General features: G+C 40.2%; 1 protein-coding gene across 6 annotated transcripts in view; it reads right to left on the bottom strand.

The window, feature by feature from the left end:
- The window catches only part of slmapa (sarcolemma associated protein a), a 56,709-nt gene that overhangs the window by 11,049 nt on the left and 28,139 nt on the right, over positions 1-17,521 (bottom strand). For 3 of the 6 annotated variants that reach the window (XM_084542452.1, XM_084542450.1, XM_084542455.1), the window contains 19 exons: positions 16,920-16,956; positions 16,076-16,138; positions 15,603-15,698; positions 14,652-14,723; positions 14,422-14,562; positions 14,188-14,325; positions 13,803-13,971; positions 13,398-13,448; positions 10,482-10,628; positions 7,584-7,649; positions 5,252-5,311; positions 4,988-5,062; positions 3,619-3,699; positions 2,986-3,045; positions 1,893-2,018; positions 1,681-1,755; positions 1,496-1,596; positions 965-1,169; positions 739-856 (listed from right to left, as the gene is read on the bottom strand). In XM_084542452.1, the coding sequence (XP_084398578.1) occupies positions 739-856; positions 965-1,169; positions 1,496-1,596; positions 1,681-1,755; positions 1,893-2,018; positions 2,986-3,045; positions 3,619-3,699; positions 4,988-5,062; positions 5,252-5,311; positions 7,584-7,649; positions 10,482-10,628; positions 13,398-13,448; positions 13,803-13,971; positions 14,188-14,325; positions 14,422-14,562; positions 14,652-14,723; positions 15,603-15,698; positions 16,076-16,138; positions 16,920-16,956 (1,881 nt within the window). The remainder of the gene's footprint in view (positions 1-738; positions 857-964; positions 1,170-1,495; positions 1,597-1,680; positions 1,756-1,892; positions 2,019-2,985; positions 3,046-3,618; positions 3,700-4,987; positions 5,063-5,251; positions 5,312-7,583; positions 7,650-10,481; positions 10,629-13,397; positions 13,449-13,802; positions 13,972-14,187; positions 14,326-14,421; positions 14,563-14,651; positions 14,724-15,602; positions 15,699-16,075; positions 16,139-16,919; positions 16,957-17,521) is intronic. The other 3 variants (XM_084542451.1, XM_084542453.1, XM_084542454.1) reach the window with 3 other exon arrangements.

Genomic DNA, 17,521 nt, shown 5'->3' with positions numbered 1-17,521 from the left:
GTCACTATTCATCAGCTCTGTCAAGTTTAGACTTGAATATCCGATTTCAAAGTCATGCAGGTTCTTTATGTGTTCCAGTTTTCGTAAGACTTTAGAGAAGCACAATGCAGTGCCTGAGTTTAAAGGGTAGAACATTTAATTCTTTTAAAACATATTTTAGTGTAAAAGTTTAAACTAGTTCTTTGTTATGAGAGAGGAATAAGAAGAAAAAAGGAGGAGGAGAAGACGACAAAGGAAGAGAAGGAGGAGGATGAGGAGAAGATAAAGTAGGAGAAGTAGGAGTAGAAGAAGTAGAAGAAGAACAAGAAGGACAAGAAGACGTTGAGTTCACTTAGGCAAAGGGAGAAAAGTTTCCTGTGCGAGAGCATCAAGGAGATAAATATTGTTAGGGAGTTTAGTGGACACAGGTTTTCTAGAGCCAAGGTATGAGCTACCATCTCCATACTACATTAACTTTGACAGAAATATTTATTGAACTGAATCCAGTCACATCTAAAAGAATACAAAGAAGATAAGAAAAAGCCTTTATGAATCTCCAAGGGGACATTTTACTTTATTCAAGACTGGATCAGCCGATACTGAATATAAAAAGATTGGGATCGGATCAGGGCGAGAAAAAAAAAAACTTGATTGGGGTTTGTCCCTAGTCAGTGGCACCTATAACTGTATGTATTGTATGTTGCAAATGGTCTTTTCATCACCAATGTCTAACATCTCCAAATACATGGATTCACACACCTGCTCAGCTCATTCTCCAGGCGCTGCAGTTTGTCTGTCAGAGATTTCCGTTCAGCTCGCAGGCCGTCACAGTCCTGCTGCAGACAAACACACCGCTGCTGCAACGCAACACACTCCTCTGAGAAAAGAGACAGAGGCAGCGAGAGAGGACGGGGAGCTGTGGTTAGTAACTAATAAAATCACAGCAGGTAGGGACAGATTGCACATTTCAGTTCGCTGCTCTCACCCTGCAGCTGGCTGGCAGTGTTCTGCTGCTGTTGCTGCTGCGTGAAGGCCTCCTGCAGCCGGCTGATCTCCTCCTCGTACTTGGCGGCCGTGCTCCTCCAGTGCTCTAGCTCAGTGCGGACACCGCCCAGGTCTGCCTGCAGGGCGGCGATCTCACGCTCCCGCTCTGCCGTGGCTGCCTCCATGGCGTGTCGCAGGACGAGAATCTGACGGGAAGAAAGACAGGTCAGTTAGTGGGTCAAAGGATGTCTGGGCACTTTGTGTACAGAGAGAGACTCCTCTCTGTAAGGAGTTGGAGGAAAGTCAGGGGGGAGTGAGACAGGTACAGGAAGGGTCACAGGGCTTCTGGAGGAATGAAGACAGTCAGGAGGAATCAGAGCTGAGTTGGTAGAAGTTTGAGGTAGAGTTAGTATGAATAGAAGGGGAAGTAAGAGAGGTTTCTGAAATGGCAGGAAGGGAGTCAGGAGGAGTTATCACAAAGTGGAGTTGGAGTTGTGAGGAGTGAAGGGGGAACTGGTAGCTGAAATGATACCTCCTCCTGGGCCGAGTAGAGCTCCTCTCTGGTGCTGCAGATGGTGCTCTCCCTCTGCTCCCTCAGTGCCTCCATGTCAGCCTGCAGCTTCCCAAGTTGGGCTGAACACAAAGGAGGCAAAGAGTTAAGATTACAGCACATACATAATAATAGCATCTTATTCTGATTGTGTGTGTTACACTTACTCTGCAGGTACTGGATCTGTTTGGTCGACTCCTCAGTCCGCTGGGAGTTACTCCTCCTCTCATCCTCCAGTAGAGCTACAGAGAGTAAAATATCACTGATGTGTTAAAAAGTCATTTTATGTCTAATAATCACTTTCAATGTTAGAACTTCAGGTGAGATGACGGAAAATTGGAAACATTAACTGGAGCAGTGATTTATTTTTTATTTTTACCTTGTAGCTCCAAACATTTCTGCTTGCCGGTGTTGGCTAATTCCTGGGCCTCCAGAAGCTCTCTGTGGAGATGGTGGATGACCTGCTCCGTGTCTCCAGGCTCTAGACCGGCCCGCTGCAACTCGGCTGAACGTACAAACACAAGAGTTATTGAACATTTTGTATTTTCTACCAAGAGAAAACTCAACACATATAACGGCAGTGTCACACGCCTGCAAAATAACGTGCATAAAGACCTGCAGCCACCAGAATACCTGAACAGCTTCCCCTAATGACCAATTAATGCGTTACTATATTAACCCTCTGGAGTCGATGGACGCCCCTGGTGCATCCAAATGACATGTCCGATTTAAGACGACGTAGCAGCAAGACGCAGTCTCACCGAGTCTCCGTTTCAACTTGTGTAGAAAGTGCTGACTTTGTGTTGATAGGCCAAGTAAAACTAAACTTATTATAAATAATTTACGCCATGCTTTTTCCTGGTGGAAAGGAAAATGCTAGCAAGCGGACAGCGCTAGGCAGCTTCAACTGCTTGAAAGCAAAAACAAAAAATTATATAGCAACGGTTGCTAAGGAATAGGGAAAAGTTGTGGGAGTGACGCTATATTCAGTCTGTGAGTGACAGCAGTGAAAGAGAGAGAAACTAGTTTTGAGATTTGAGAGATTCGTGACGTTTAGACATTACTTATTGTGACACCTGATTGTTGCATGCATTTTAATGTAAATAGTTGTAAATAACTGTTTGCTAAATCTGTACATAAGCTTTTGAAATTTACAGTTTAGATTTGCATTCGAAATTATAAGAATGGTTCGTTTAACATGTTTATGGTTTTCACAGTGAAAAATCTAACTTTTTCCTCATCAGATTTTATGTTTTTAGTACGGTTTTAGGTCCAGTGTGTTAATACAGTATGTCAGTAAGTCACACATGTGAGGTCGTACTGAAAAGAAGGATACCAAACAAGGCAAGGCAAACTGTTTTTAAGATGACATATAAAGGTAAAACCAAAAAGAAGCCACAAATGGTCAGTTATACTCTGGAGCCCAGAGGGTTAACAGAAGTACACAGCTGAGAGGGTTTTGCCATGGTTACCTTTAAGCAGAGCTACTCTGTTCTGTGGTTCATTCAACTCCTGGTCGTCCATGTTGCCGTCTGAAACCAACAAACATGGTACTGATGAAAAACAGAACAAAAAGGTAAAACTGAAAGGAATAAAATTAAAGTGCTATTTAAAAGTAATAATAATTTTAAATCAACACATTAGACAAAATGTGTTATTATTTAGTTCTCTGGAAATAATGTATGACCTTTTTGAGTAGATGATCTCACAGACAGACAAATACTTTATTAATCCTAAACTGGGAAATTTCCAAACCTGATGCTTTCAAGTTATTTGGGGGGAGGTGGAGGAGGAGAAAAAGGAGAAGGAGGAGGAGAGCATAAAGATTTTCTGGAGCCAAGGTATGAGCTAACCTCTCCACACTACATTAACTTTGACAGCAATATTTATTGGACTTCATACAGTCCTATCTAAGAGAATACAAGAAAGAGAAGAAAAGCCTCCAGGTTTAGTCAATTTAAGACTGAATCTGGACCAGGATCACATAAGTTCAAAATGAAAAAAAAAAATGAAAAAGCTGACCAAAAACCTGACAGATGAAACAATAAATAATTAAAGGGACGTGAAAAAGTCTGGTTATAAGATAAATGACATGTTTTACTGACCTGACGTGTCGTCACTGCTGCGGTCTTTACTGGGACTCAGAGTGTCTGACATGTCCGACTCTTTGCCGTCCATCTGATTCCCTGTGGACGGAAAAACACAACACACACAAACACAAAGACACAGGTTAAGATAGACACAGCAGGTTAAAATACTGAATGCAATATGAAACCAGAAGATAAAAATCACTCAGAGAAAGCTAAGAACTTAAATAAAAATGAACTTGTCAAAACACACAAATATTCATTCTTTTACTGTCTCACGTCAACAGTCTGATTTTCAAGACTTGGTATCATCGTTGAGGGTTTACAGTTGTCGTTGAGTTGATTAAGGTTGAACTTGGAAAGTGAAGACTAACTTTGTTGGTTTGTCTCCAGAACATTTATCTCCGCACTGAACTCCTGTCAAACTATGTCTGAGCATTGTGTCCACATAGAGTCCAAACGCATGGACCTCTCACAACAGCACAGACAGAGTTCAAATGTCGTAGGTCAATGTGGAAGAATTTCTCCACGTCCGCAGTTTTACCTTTGTGATCCTCCACACAAAGCAAGTCAGCATAGTGATCTTATGCTGCTTTTACACAAGTGGCAAAACAATTCATTCAGACAGTAATGGACGCATTTTGATGCCCGTGACGCGCTACATATCAAACTTTTTTCCAATACTTTAGACAGGGTTTCACAACAAACAATCACGTGTTTGTTTCACCAACTTTCTTCAACTATGTCATTCAGTGTTTAAGCAAAACTTTAACAGCGACTTGCCAAAGCCTTAGCAGCTTCGTAAAACAACTGGAGTACGTCAAAACTGATTAATAAAGATTGATCATTATGACTAATAAGATGGCACCCTCTAATAAACAAAAACTGGAACACCATTCAGTTGTTAACTATTGTCCCGACGATTATATATGCAGATGACCTTTTATATTCTCAATGTTTTGGAGCCTCTTATTGTTTTGTCAAACTAATATATAATTATTTAGAAAGATTCTGGCAAACAGTGGACAGTCAACTGTGAATACATGACATAAATAAAACCAATCAATTCAACTTAGTTTAACTTTAGCAGCTCTTTTATTTATACAACTGCTGCTTATGTTAAGGCCTGTATCAATAAGACTCTGGTCAAGCCCTTGCATTAAATATATTATATAATGATTCATTTTCTTGAATAAATAAATGCACATGTATAATATTTATGTTTCATTTGTTGGATTATGTAATCTTTATCTACCGTCAGGACTTTTGTGAAAATCCACTGATGTTTTGAGTCATTTTTACACAGAGATGTAGAATATTCTGATGGGTGCAAAAACGTTTAAATCGCACTGTATGTTCTGTTTAAATCAGTGTGTGTGCTTTCCACCTCTGAGTCGATCAGGACTGGCCAGGATGTCGTCTTCTGCCGTCTGGTTGTTCTGTAAGTGGGCATCCATCACTTCTACAAACAAACATGCAGATACAAACATCAGGTCTAAATTTCAAGTCCATACCTATCAGTAAAGACAGAATATAATTCATCTTATTGTCTTAAAGCTTTTCAAAGTCAGCTGTAGATCGATAGTTATATTTTTTCTGATTTCTAATGCTCACAGATTAAACTTTTAAACTAAGTTTGATCTTAATTTACCATCAAAGTTGGCCAGTTTGTGGATTGAAGAAGTTACAGTCTCCTTCAGCTGTTTGACTGCTGCAGAAAGAAAACAGAAAACCAGAGGAATCAGTGAATAAAGTTGATTTAAATGAGTTAGAAAACAGAATTTGAATCAATCGTTCTTAAACAGTCACAAACTCTTCAAATGTCCAACTTAACATTCTGTTAATAACCAGCAGTCAAACATAAATTTATTCTGAATCAGTTATCAGTCATCTTAGTAGCTGCTTGGTTAGTACCAGTGTGTAGTACAGAAACTCTGTGAACAAATGATTGTAGAGTTGATAAGTCAGAGTTTAATAACTTTACTGCTAATGAATGTGAAAAGAATCTGTGACAATAATTTTAAAATCAGGTTGCATCACACACTTAAGGAGAATATTCACAGATTTTCTTCTATCTAATTTCAAACTTGCCCTCATCCTAAGGAATATTATTATTAACACTATCGTGGCAGATCAAGGAACTAAATGCACTAGATCAAGTGATCTCACTGGGAAATGGATGGAAACAAAACAATAAACTGTGGTTCAACAACTTGCTTCAACTTGTGCATGGTGAAAAAGTCAAGGAGATAGGGGCCATCCGTATGAGTTCTTGTCTGTACTTGTTCTTGCGGCCAAATACAATCGAGACACCTGTATGTGTTTTTGCCCCACCCGTTTTTAAACTGAAGACACATAGGAAGTTAACTTGTGCGGACTTGGTACAGTCAGGTATCCCAGAATGCATTTCACGGATGTCATCAAGTACACTGCTGTTCCAACTGCAGAATGACTATCCTCCTGAGTCCCTATTTCAGAATCGAACTTGTCAAGTCCAAACTACTGAGTCTGCAAGTCTGAAGTTTGCATAATTGGTATTCATGAACACCCAAGGTCAATACGGTCGTCTACTCTTCAAAGAAATCTGTTGGTGAGATTTTAACTGTCAGATCTCTTTACCTACTTTCACAACTCATGTCAAAATCCACTATTGTTTGGAGTCAAGTTTATACAGAAATGTATGTGTAAAATTCTGAAGTGAACAAGTTTTAAGCAGCACTGAATATAATATATATCAAATTACCAGAAACATATTAACGTAAGAGACATTTGGTATCATGACATCAAAAATGTAGACAGACTAGCTAGCTGAACTGCATTAGTATCAGCGGTCACATGATTATGGTTGCTTATTTAAAAAAATAAATAAATAAAAATAAAAAACTGAACAAACCAAAAAAAGACGTAAAATACTCCAGTGAAAAGCAGCATGTACAGAAAAAAGATTATCAAACTAACATTTAAGACGAAAAAGAGCACAATAAATTCATCAAAGCACCTGTAAAACCATTTCCTCAAAACAAGCTCAGCTGAGCAGTAAAAATCTATCCAGCCAAAGTTCAACCAGCAGCAAGACACCACTACCTTCATTAAAGAGTCAATTCACTTGAATAAGTTTAGAAATGACTTCCTGCCTTTATTTCCTTTTTATTATGATTATGATTAACGAGCAACTTTTTAGACAGTTGCTATTTGTAGTAACTAGAGTAAAGGAAGATGCTGCTGCAAAGATATTCGTATTTCTTTTGAAAATAGAGAGAGAGAAATTTCAAAGGCAGACATCTCAAAGAAAAAAAAACAAGTAGACTCTGAATCAAAAGCTGCCAGCAATGTAAAAACAGAACTAAGTTGACCTGTTCTTTGGACATACTTAGTTGACCAAACCTCATACCAGACTTCCTAAACATTATGCAGAAATAAACTGTACTGACAAAATGTTAACAGCTTTAAATTATCACACTTGTTAAGAAACTTTTTTCCTGTCAGACAAGAAACCAGTTATACCTCAGCAGCAAGGAGGTGTCCATAAAATCTGTCTCTCACTTGAATATCTGTTCCTCCCATAAACAGTTTTTCTACATGTAGACAAATCTATGTTATGGGCTTAAATCAGATCACGTTAGGGACAGTTCATCTGGTACAGAAGCATCAAATAACTTTGAATCAGAAAAAAATGCATTATGCTATGAATTACATAGTTATGAATAACTATGTTAGTCTATAATTCCAAGACTCCAAATCAAATGAATTAGATATTGAGAAAATTAGTACCTATTCAATTTTTTACTTATTCCTTGGGTTTGACATAAAAGGTCTGAAGTATGATCTTATGACTTTGACTGAGAAAGTCACAAGAAAGACTGCATTAAAAGCCTTTGGTTTTCAGGGTATTTTTTACATCTCTTCCAGGGAAAGCGATGGGCCTTTGTGAAGAGGTCTTTAAATTAAAGTGTAAATACAGCAGGAATGGTGTTTGTACTCACGCGGACACTCAATCAACTGTTGGATTCTAGTCGAGTCTCCTCCGCTGTTGTTAACATGACAGTTGTCTGATAGAAACACAGAGAACTGATGTTACTATGACCACTGTAAGGATGGAGTTGAGTATTTATCTCAAGATTTTTTTGATTCTGCTCATCAATGCTAGAGTGGACTGGAGCTTGGCCACAATTTTGATTCATTTGCGTCCCAAAAAAAATAAAATAAAACTTGATCTGTTTTATTGTGACAACTTAAGCACACCAAATCAGCCACACCATTATGACCACATATGACCAATGTTATGCCTAATATTGTGTAGGTTCCTCTTTTGCTGTAAAAACCACTTCGACCCATGGTGGCATGGACTCCTCTAGACTTCTGAAGATGTACTGTGGTATCCTGCACTAAGATGTTAGCAGCAGATCCTTTAAGTCCTGAAGGTTCAGAGGTGGAGCCTCCATGGAACGGATTTTGTTTGTCCAGCACATCCCACAGATGCTGGATTGGACTGAGATCTGAGGGATTTGGAGGCCAAGTCAACTCCTTAAAGGGGAGATCTGATGCCCATTTCCACATGTTGACATGTTTCTTTCATGACTTGATGGAATCTCTGTTACATGTTTTTTAAAAAAATAAATAAAAAATTCTCAATGATTGTGTTAAACAGGACCCTATTCACCATGTCAAAAACAGTCCTTTACACAGTGAGCCGTTTTGGTGTGATCCCTTCTTTTACAGCCGAGCACCGAGAAGCTTACATGCCTGGACCGCATCATTGTCGATGTTTGATAACTCAAACGAAATGTGGCTTCACGAGCATCGTTGCTACCTGTGTACAGGGGAAGGAGGGATGTTCTGACGCTATGTATGTTGTTATTTCCAAACCACTTCTGAACCAGGGTGTAATATCCTGCTGAAAGGATAATATGGTCTACTGTTTCTATCAAAGGGTGAACATGGTCTGCAGCAATGCTTAGGTAGGGGGCATGTGTCAAAGTAACATCCACATGAATGGATGAACCCAATGCCCCCCCTCCCCCCAAAAAGGAATAATAATTATTAGATTCCTGTCAGTTATTAAAAAATAATCAGCGTCAGTGGCCATAATGTTATGACTGATTGATGAATGTATAGTGAAGAAAAGGGAAATAAGACTTTCTAGATTGAATAAGCAGAATCAAAAAACATCTTTCACTGTTCCTACAAGTGTGGGAAACAAAAACAAAAAAAACGCTCTCAATACCCAGACCTGTATTAGAGAAGACGAGTGTAGCCGAAGACAGAAAGGACAAATACAAGCATGTAGAAAGCATGACAGAGCCAACAGAGAGATAAAAGGACTACAAGGACAAACAGATGCTTGGTAAACAGACAGGGCAGAAATCAAGGCCGTTTATAGCTGGTCTTTTCAGACGGATAAAGTTATAACACAGTGGTTCTGAATATGACAGTCGCTCAAAGTCAAACTAAAACGTGAGTTTTTCCGCTGCACGTGAGACGAGACCAAAATACTAAAAGTTGTACAATGCCAGAAGTCCTTAACACTACAGCTACCCAGCACAACAGATGGAGAAAAGAAGTGGGATGTTTAGATAAAACCTTTTCAACTCCCAAGACCTAAAAAAAATAAAATAAAAGTGATAAAAAAAATTCTGAAAAGGTGAAATTTCTTTTTCGATCAGGCTCATTTCTGCCAAAAGAGCAGGACTAAAAGTAAGTCCCTGAAACAGCTGCTAAATAACAGTATGTTTACAATGAGACAATAAATATTTGACTGGACATATGGCTTCTGAGAGGTGGAGACAAAACTAGGGAGAGAAACTAAAACTAGATTTATGATTCTGCTTCCGATCTACACTGGGCATACATCAAAGGTCCTGTTCTGAGTGATCTGATCACAAACGTCCAAGCCTGGAAGCTGGCACAACTTCCCTCACCTACAAAGTTTTTGCAGAAGAAACTTAATCTGGTTTCTCTCCGTTGGGAACTGATGCTCCAGCAAAGATCTGTTGGGACAATCAAATCATTTGGGCGGGGCTTTATGTGGTGATGGACAGAAGAGTAACAGCAACGTAGTCATACATGTCATCTGTGTCGTGGAGTTGAGTTTGTTTATAATAAAATGGCTCTGATTGGTTGGAGGACTTTTCAATTCATGCACAGGTATTTAAAAAAAAAAAAAAAAAAAAAAAAGTCTAAATTTGAACACCTGGCATGACTGAATATGTACCGCTGCTTCAAAACAATGAACAGTGCTGACATGAGGATAAGACTGAAGTGTGACAAGTGTTGCTGGCCACTTGTGATCAGATCACTCGCCAGATTTGGCCATTGTTAAGAATTACACCAGTGCACTGTAACCAGTGTTCTGTAATCACACTGCTAAAACACTATTTTCTCAGCGTATGTCAAACAATGGCGACTGGAACTGAGCAGCTCATGTTGTGGAGATAATAAGTTACTTTAACCGAAATCACACAGAAGATGGCAGAAAGAGGAGGGATTTGTCTAGCCACTGAGAGACAAGGAAAGTCAGTTCAGACCAATCACAATGTTGCGGTCTGCGTCACCGTAATGCATAGTTACATTTCTGGGGAGGTCGCGGCGTAGCTCTGACGCACAAGCATAATTCTAGCTTAAGGCCCGATAGATTGACCACTAACCTGTACCTCAAACTGATGAACATTAACCTTGAAAAAACTGAAAGTGTGTCAGTAAAGAAAGGTTGAAGTGAGATGGACTGTAATGTCAAGAATCGTCTCACATGACCAGGTTAACATAAGTCAGTTTTTACATCTAATTTTGGTGTCAACTTTTCTTATATATATTCATTTATCAGTATGTTCCTACCCCCTACGTATAAATCTAAGTGTTTATTATGGTTAAGATAATCAAACTACCATCAATATCTTCATCTTCACCAACTGCACCATCATCGGTGTCTGTATCCTCCTCATCCTCGTCTTCCTCGTGGCTCCCAGGTGTCTGCAGGCTTTGTTTGTCCTCGACAGGCTCCTCTACCGGTCCATGGGAGACAATGTCGACATCTGTCATGTGACCAGATCAGATATATACGATTTGGTCGAAGCGTTGGAAGCCAGACACATGTTCAGAACAGAGTCAGTCCTTCACAAACTGTGGCGAAGTGCGCAGTGAGAGGGCGACATTCATTTTCAGTGCCGTCATCCAATTACCAGATGTCAATCAGTGACCAAAAGCTTCTTTCACCATAGAAGAAAAGACAGCAGTGGAGAGTTTGGAAACCACGGGAAAAAACAGATTGTCCAACAAGCCCCGTTCAGACCTGCCACCATGTCCCCGAGACAAACACAAACACACCGAGTGTTCACACAAACCATTTTGTCATTGGAAAGACATAAATCCATGTCCGGCCTGGCAGCTGGCGTTATTGCAGGTAGCTCCACTGTGGCTTGGTGTCCACAGTTAAAATCACAAGTGACACTCCTCGTCTCAGAAAGACTGATCACATACACTGACTGAAAAAAAACTGCTCTCAACTAGGGGTTGCACGACTTCAGATTTTAAGTCGACTGTTATGTGATAAAAGACGAGTCACAATGACGCACAGTACACAGTGCGAAGTACTGCTTTGCAACAATGAAATCTATATTCTTGACCTATATACATATGCTGAGAACAGACAGCTCATACACTACCTACTGTGTGCTGCAGATATGTATAGCCTGTATATAAACAGGCTGCAACTCAGCACCATCAATAGCATATTTCTCTGAAGCCTTCTCTGTGTACTGCAGCTAAAAGTCGAATAACTAATGATATTCACCAGTTAATTGTTGATCTGCAGGGCGAACAGGGCGTTTGTAGTTGTTAACTGACTGCTGTAGAGAGGATATGGACTGTTGCTCTACTAGCGTTAGTGAATGCCTTTTCAGATGAGCGTGCATTGCAGTGGTACTTTTGTTGTATTTCAGGACTTAATTACACATTCTGCATGTCACGGCAGAATGGGCTTCATCATTCGTGAAGTATTTCCACACACTTGATGAACCACTACTAGTTTGCTGCAGTGACCCTCTGGGCTCCTCACCTGTCTTCTCTGAGGCGTCCATGTTGTTATTGTCATGTGATCAGCTAGTCGATATGATGCTCAAAGTGTCATGCACAGAAGTAAAGGCGACCAACTGACTAGTCGACTAGTCTGTACAACCCCCACTCTAAACCATTAATATTCAGCAATATCAGAACGGTATTTTCAGCCGGAGAATGATTTTACCTCTAAAAGGACTGATACTAAAATTATGAACAACGTTCACCAGCGTCTACACAGCACCACAGTCAAACAGAGAACGACAATCAGGGACAGGCAGCTGTCCTACTCCACGAACAGGTTATAGAGGTCTTCAACTCCCCCTGCGAGGACTGAACCGGACTTTGTTTCCCAAATTCTGACTGTGTAACAACTATTTATACTTTACACATCGTTCATATATCTTGTATTTTTGTATTTTTATATATATTCCTCAGTATCTAGATATACATATCATAATATACTCCTGTGTTTATTCCACATTTTTATATTCTTAGATATAGTATATGTTGCATATAAGCGCTGGTTTATCGCTACTGATTTCGTAATTCCTTTGTTTCGATTCTATATCGTCAGTATCAGTAGTAAATTTACAACTAAGGTTGTCTTTGGTTCCAGAGATTTGTGGTATTTCCACAATATTTTCCCTCTAGTTTCACATCTTTCATGTGTCTTTGCTGTTGCGCAGCTCTTCTCTGTTGTCAGACTTTTCATCATCTTTCAGGTCTGACGGTGCTCTCCGAGTTGGAGCTTCTGTCATGTTTTGGATCTCCCTCCGACGCGGACTTATCTCATTGTGCAGTCTGGCAAGGTTTATTATGTAAGACCGCAGCAAGATTTCTAACCAGATGATGCAGGAAATGGTGTGTTTTTAAGCTTCCTCGTAGCTCTTCCTAGCTCAATAGCCTCACATCTAACAGTAGCTTTTCCTAGCTCTCTGCCTCACAGTTAATAGCAGGTCTTTCTGATTGCCCTTTTAAATGATGAATACAGACTATTGCCACGTGCTGGTATGAAGAGTTACTTCCTGACACAGGTGTATAATATATGCCTGAGCTGGTCGTTGGCTGTATTCTTCATGGTGTGTTCAAGTGCAACTTTTTGGCTCAGACACACAGTCGGACTTTGATGCCAGTTTGTCACGTCTGTACCTATACTGCAACCTCACAGCACAGTCTGCTATATTTAGGGGCTTGAATGCATTTGGATAAACTAAAAAAAAAAAAATATTGGATATACCATGGGCTTTTGGTTTAATATTTAGTGATTCTTTTTCAGAGCTTTACTGATACAGTCTTTATTGTTTTATCTATTTCTGACTGTAACTGTAACATGTTTTGATGAACAGCTAAAATAAACAAAAAATGTGTCCGATGACCAAACATATAAGTATCTAACTCTAAACCAGTAAAAGGTCACACTTCATTCTCTCTTGTGGATTCTGCATTCAGACTCCTGAACACTTGGAGGCCTAATAACACGCAATCATAAACAAGATAAATGAACAGAAGATGGACAGCCAGATTCCCACTGTGTGACACAGAGAGACAGATGAACAAAGAGAGAGCAGCGAGAGCAGCGAGTGACAGAACGTTTACATGGACATCATGCAGGAAGTTGTCATGCATCATTAGTGCAGGATGAGGAAGTGAAGTAAGCAACCACAGAGATTCAGAAAATAAATTAAAAAATGCAACGAAGAGAGAGGACGTGTGTCCCAGATCGGAGCTGAGACATGTGGACTCACCCAGACTGTTGTTTTCTTTAATGCTTTTCTCTTGTAGCTGTTCTAACCGCACTGTAAACAACAACAACAACAACAATAGAGAGAAGCGTTGATTGACAGAACCTGTCGTTGACCAATCGGGAGGCTTGGATGAGACTTCCTGACCCCAACAATGGTTGCTATGGTAACTACTGTGCTTCCAGGTAGTTAAAGTGTTTGTTAGCTTGTTAAAAGTTAGAACAGGGCTGTGTTCGAGTGTGTGTGTACTCTTGTTATCTGTCACACAGTCACATTATGAAGACTTGTGGATAAAGACATTAACTTCAAGACTTGGTCTAAGGTTGAGGTGAGCCAGGGTTAAGTTAAGGCCAGTCAATTGGGTTTGTGTTAACGACTCATGTCCTTTGAAGTGTTGTGTTGTTGTACCCTGCAGGGCAGCGAGCCTCTCGTTGGTGAAGTCGTTGTCAGCCGTCAGAGCTTCAATGCGAGCCTGGAGAACCTGCTCCTTCTCCTCCATCTCCTCGATCCGCAGCTCCATCTCCCTCTTCTCCGTGGCCCCCCGCTGAGTCAGCTCTTCCTGACGACCCTCCGCTGCCTGAGAAGGAGAAGGGATAAAACAAGAAGAAGACGAATACGTTGGAAGAGGTAAAGACAAGGAGCCAGGAGAAGAGTTAAATTAAACAGAAAAGATGAAGTGTTTTGGATGGAGAGCAGAAGAGCAGAAATCAGATTACAGATCAAAGAGCATTTAAATTGTATCTGCAAAATAAATCTGCACACATCACAAAGTATCCTGTGTCTGCGCAGGTACCTTAATTTTGTCAGTGAGCTCTTTGATCTCGTTGACGGCGGCGTTGTACTTGTTGGCGAGCTCCCTCAGCTCCTCCTGACCCCTCTCAGACATCTCCTTCAGGTGGGTGCACTCGTCCTCTGTGTTACTGAGAGAACGCTGCCGGAAAGCAGACACAAGAAAAGTTCTGATTTCACACCTGAACCTTAAAATGACGAAAGATTTCTTCATGTGCACGTATGGCTCGTGCCCTACCTCCACCTCTGACAGCTTCCTGACCACCTCAATCTTCTCCTGCAGGACTCTCCTCAGAGACTCCTTCGCTGTTGTCTCGTAGTTGTGTTTGTCTTCCTGAAGAGCCAGGAGTTCTTTACGGATCCCTTCCTCCGTCTGAGACTGTGAGACAAATAATTATTATTTTTTTTAAATCTTAAATCTATTAATTTATCATAATATGTTCTGACAGAGCAGTGTGTGTTCATTACCTTAGAGTAAGCCTGTAGCTGACTGCCCATCACCTCCAGTCTGGAGAGGAGACGGTCCTCATCAATCAGAGCCTAGAGGAGACACAAGCTCAGTTGATAGCAGTCCATATCATAGAAGACAATGACGAAAGTCTCACAAACTCCTGCTGTAAATGGAGCTTAAGATAAAAGAAAAACAAAACCTAAAACACTGAAATAGTTTGATCTAATAAATTCCTTTTAACAGCAAAGATGTATGTAAGCACGTTCTGTTATCATAACCTCGGCCCAAATCACAGCCGTGAATAGAGAGGTTTCTTTCCAGGGAGCCAAGATTAATAAAAGTAATAAAAACTTGTTGTGTTAGTCGCACATTAACAATGGAAAATAATGCAACTTCTAACTATTAATTTGAACAATATGCATAAATCAAAAAATTTAGTTTTTATTTATTTTTTTTTTTTTTTGACAAAACATGGTACTGAACAACAGCTGTGTCTCTTTACATTGATTGGAAAGACTTGTAAACAAACTGACTCTTATTTGGCCTTGAAATCAATTTATAATCTTAGAGGTGCACTTACCTTTGCACCTCACAGATATGTAATATTGGCTCATTTTCTTGAATCTCTTTCAGGACTTGTGATCTGCTCGTGTTTTTAGTCATTTTTATTTAGAAATATAGAAAATTCTGAGGGGCGCAAAAACTTTGAAGGCAAACTGTGTATGTGCAGATACAGGGAATTGATTCTCAGCATTCAACCCATCCATTTGTACACACCATGTATAGAGTGCACATTCGGAGCAAAAGGCAGCCACACAGAGAGCAGTAGTTCAGAGGATAGGTACATTAGTAAAAGAGAAAGGATTCGAACTAGTGAACCAACCATTGAAAGTCCACTTCTCTAATCACTAGTGAGCAGTTCCAACTGTCCAGTGCAGAGCTGAAGAAAGAAAGGTGGTGTTTCCTACCTGCCAGCTGCTCTCTGAGGCCTCCTGAGTGGTGGCTAATAGACGCTGTAGAGTGGCTAACTTCTGCTCCAACATCTGCTCTCTGTGTAAGGCCTCCTGGAGAGAGACAGGGAGGGAGGTAAGAGAATGCATCAGGAACACAACTTTAAAACCACACAAACAGCAACACCCCACAAGAGCTGCAATTATGGAGTTCTGGATGCTCTGACCCAGTCGTCTAGCCATCACGGATTAGTTCTTGTCAAAGTCTCTCAAATCCTTCCACTTGAACATTTTTCCTTCCTTCTAACATCAACTTTGAGGACAAAATGTTCTTTGCTACCTGATATATCCCACTCACTGGCAGGAGCCATGACAACCGGTGTGTATTTTCATGTGTATATTCATGTATGTATGTACAAACTATGTCTGATGAAGGATGTGTTGTTGTTGTTGTAGTTTCAGATCACAACCAGTAGGTGTCAGTACATTACCTGTAGATACTGGGAAAGCTGGAACAGTTCCTGAGAATACATACTGGGAGTGTTGGCTGCAACCTGGAAAACAAACACAACATGGTCATGGTTACATTTGCTTGCCAAAACATTAGGTACACAAGTGAAGAACTGTCTGCCACTAAATCTTCTTTTCATGAAGGTTTCTGGTATTCAGAATTTGCAAATAGATGGTGGTACTGCGTTTAACCTACACATGTCCCAATTTTTTGGCCGTCACATTTTCGTCAGTGCCAGACTAAATATGAAAAAACACTGCGGTTGAATTACCACATTTCTGACAGCGTTTCAACATCAACTGAACATTAGAGCAGTCATGAAGGAGGATTTAGTGCAGGACTGTTATATTAGAATGGATTTATTTCCATTAGTGTACCTAATGAACTATCAGGTGAGTTTATTTAATGTTTTGTTTAATTAAATCAACAGTAATCTGCACTAATTGTAAAGGAATAGTTCATGTAAAATGTGAAAGAATCAGAACATAAAAATATTTCTAGTGTATGACAAAGCCAGCTCATCATCATCTTCTGTTTGAAAACAAAATACTGTCAACGCTGTATACGCCCACAATTAAACATTTCCTCCTGATTCCCATGAAAGATTTCTGTAGTGTCACAGCGCCAACTGGCAGCAGCCCCTGCATTCCTCTATCAGCTGACTACTCCACTCTGTGTGTGGGGGGGTGTGTGTGTGTGGGTGTGTGTGTGTGTACTAAACCGACACACACCTCAGCTGCTTCAATGAGACGTACATGTGGACATGAGACACACAACGTGGACATGGGACCGGACAAAAAAAACAAACAAACGTCTGTTCTTACCTTGTCTACAGGTAGTGGTATAGGAGCCTGGATGACACTGGAAGAGGAAGAGAGGGGAGACAACAGTTTGTCACTATGGAAACAGCAGGGAGGAAAGACACATGAAGTAACCACGGCGACAGAAGGAACAAAAAGAAGGTTGTTGAAGGCCTACTGGCACTCGTTTTTCACCGCCTTGTTTACAAAAAAAATAAATCGTCAAATTCACTGGACAATGAACAGTTTTCACAAACATGCTGGCGACTCAAATGAAACTGCAAAATCCTACGTTTGGGTGAGAGCCGAGCGAACACTAAACTGAATTTGTGATTTAAGCATGTATAAGAAAAGTTGGTATAACGTTCCAGCCCCATGTGACACACTGGAGAAAAATTATTTTACCATCTAATAAATAATATGAGCTTGTGTCCAGTGAAGCTTTGTTCATCAGTAAACACAGGCAGCATAATTAGTGGCAGAATCGGTTTGTGAGGATGTGAGCTCTCGTTCTGCCTCTGCCTTAAATAATAAACTAAACATGCTTTTTTTTAATCTCATGGTACTGTGTGCATAGCAAATTTCCTGGTGCTTTTACTGAAACTTTGCACATGTTGGTGATGTAA

Source organism: Chelon labrosus (assembly GCF_963514085.1).
Source record: "Chelon labrosus genome assembly, chromosome: 4".
Lineage (NCBI taxonomy): Eukaryota > Metazoa > Chordata > Actinopteri > Mugiliformes > Mugilidae > Chelon > Chelon labrosus.
The sequence above is the reverse complement of the archived record's forward strand: the minus strand, read 5'-3'. Positions and strand labels throughout refer to the sequence as shown.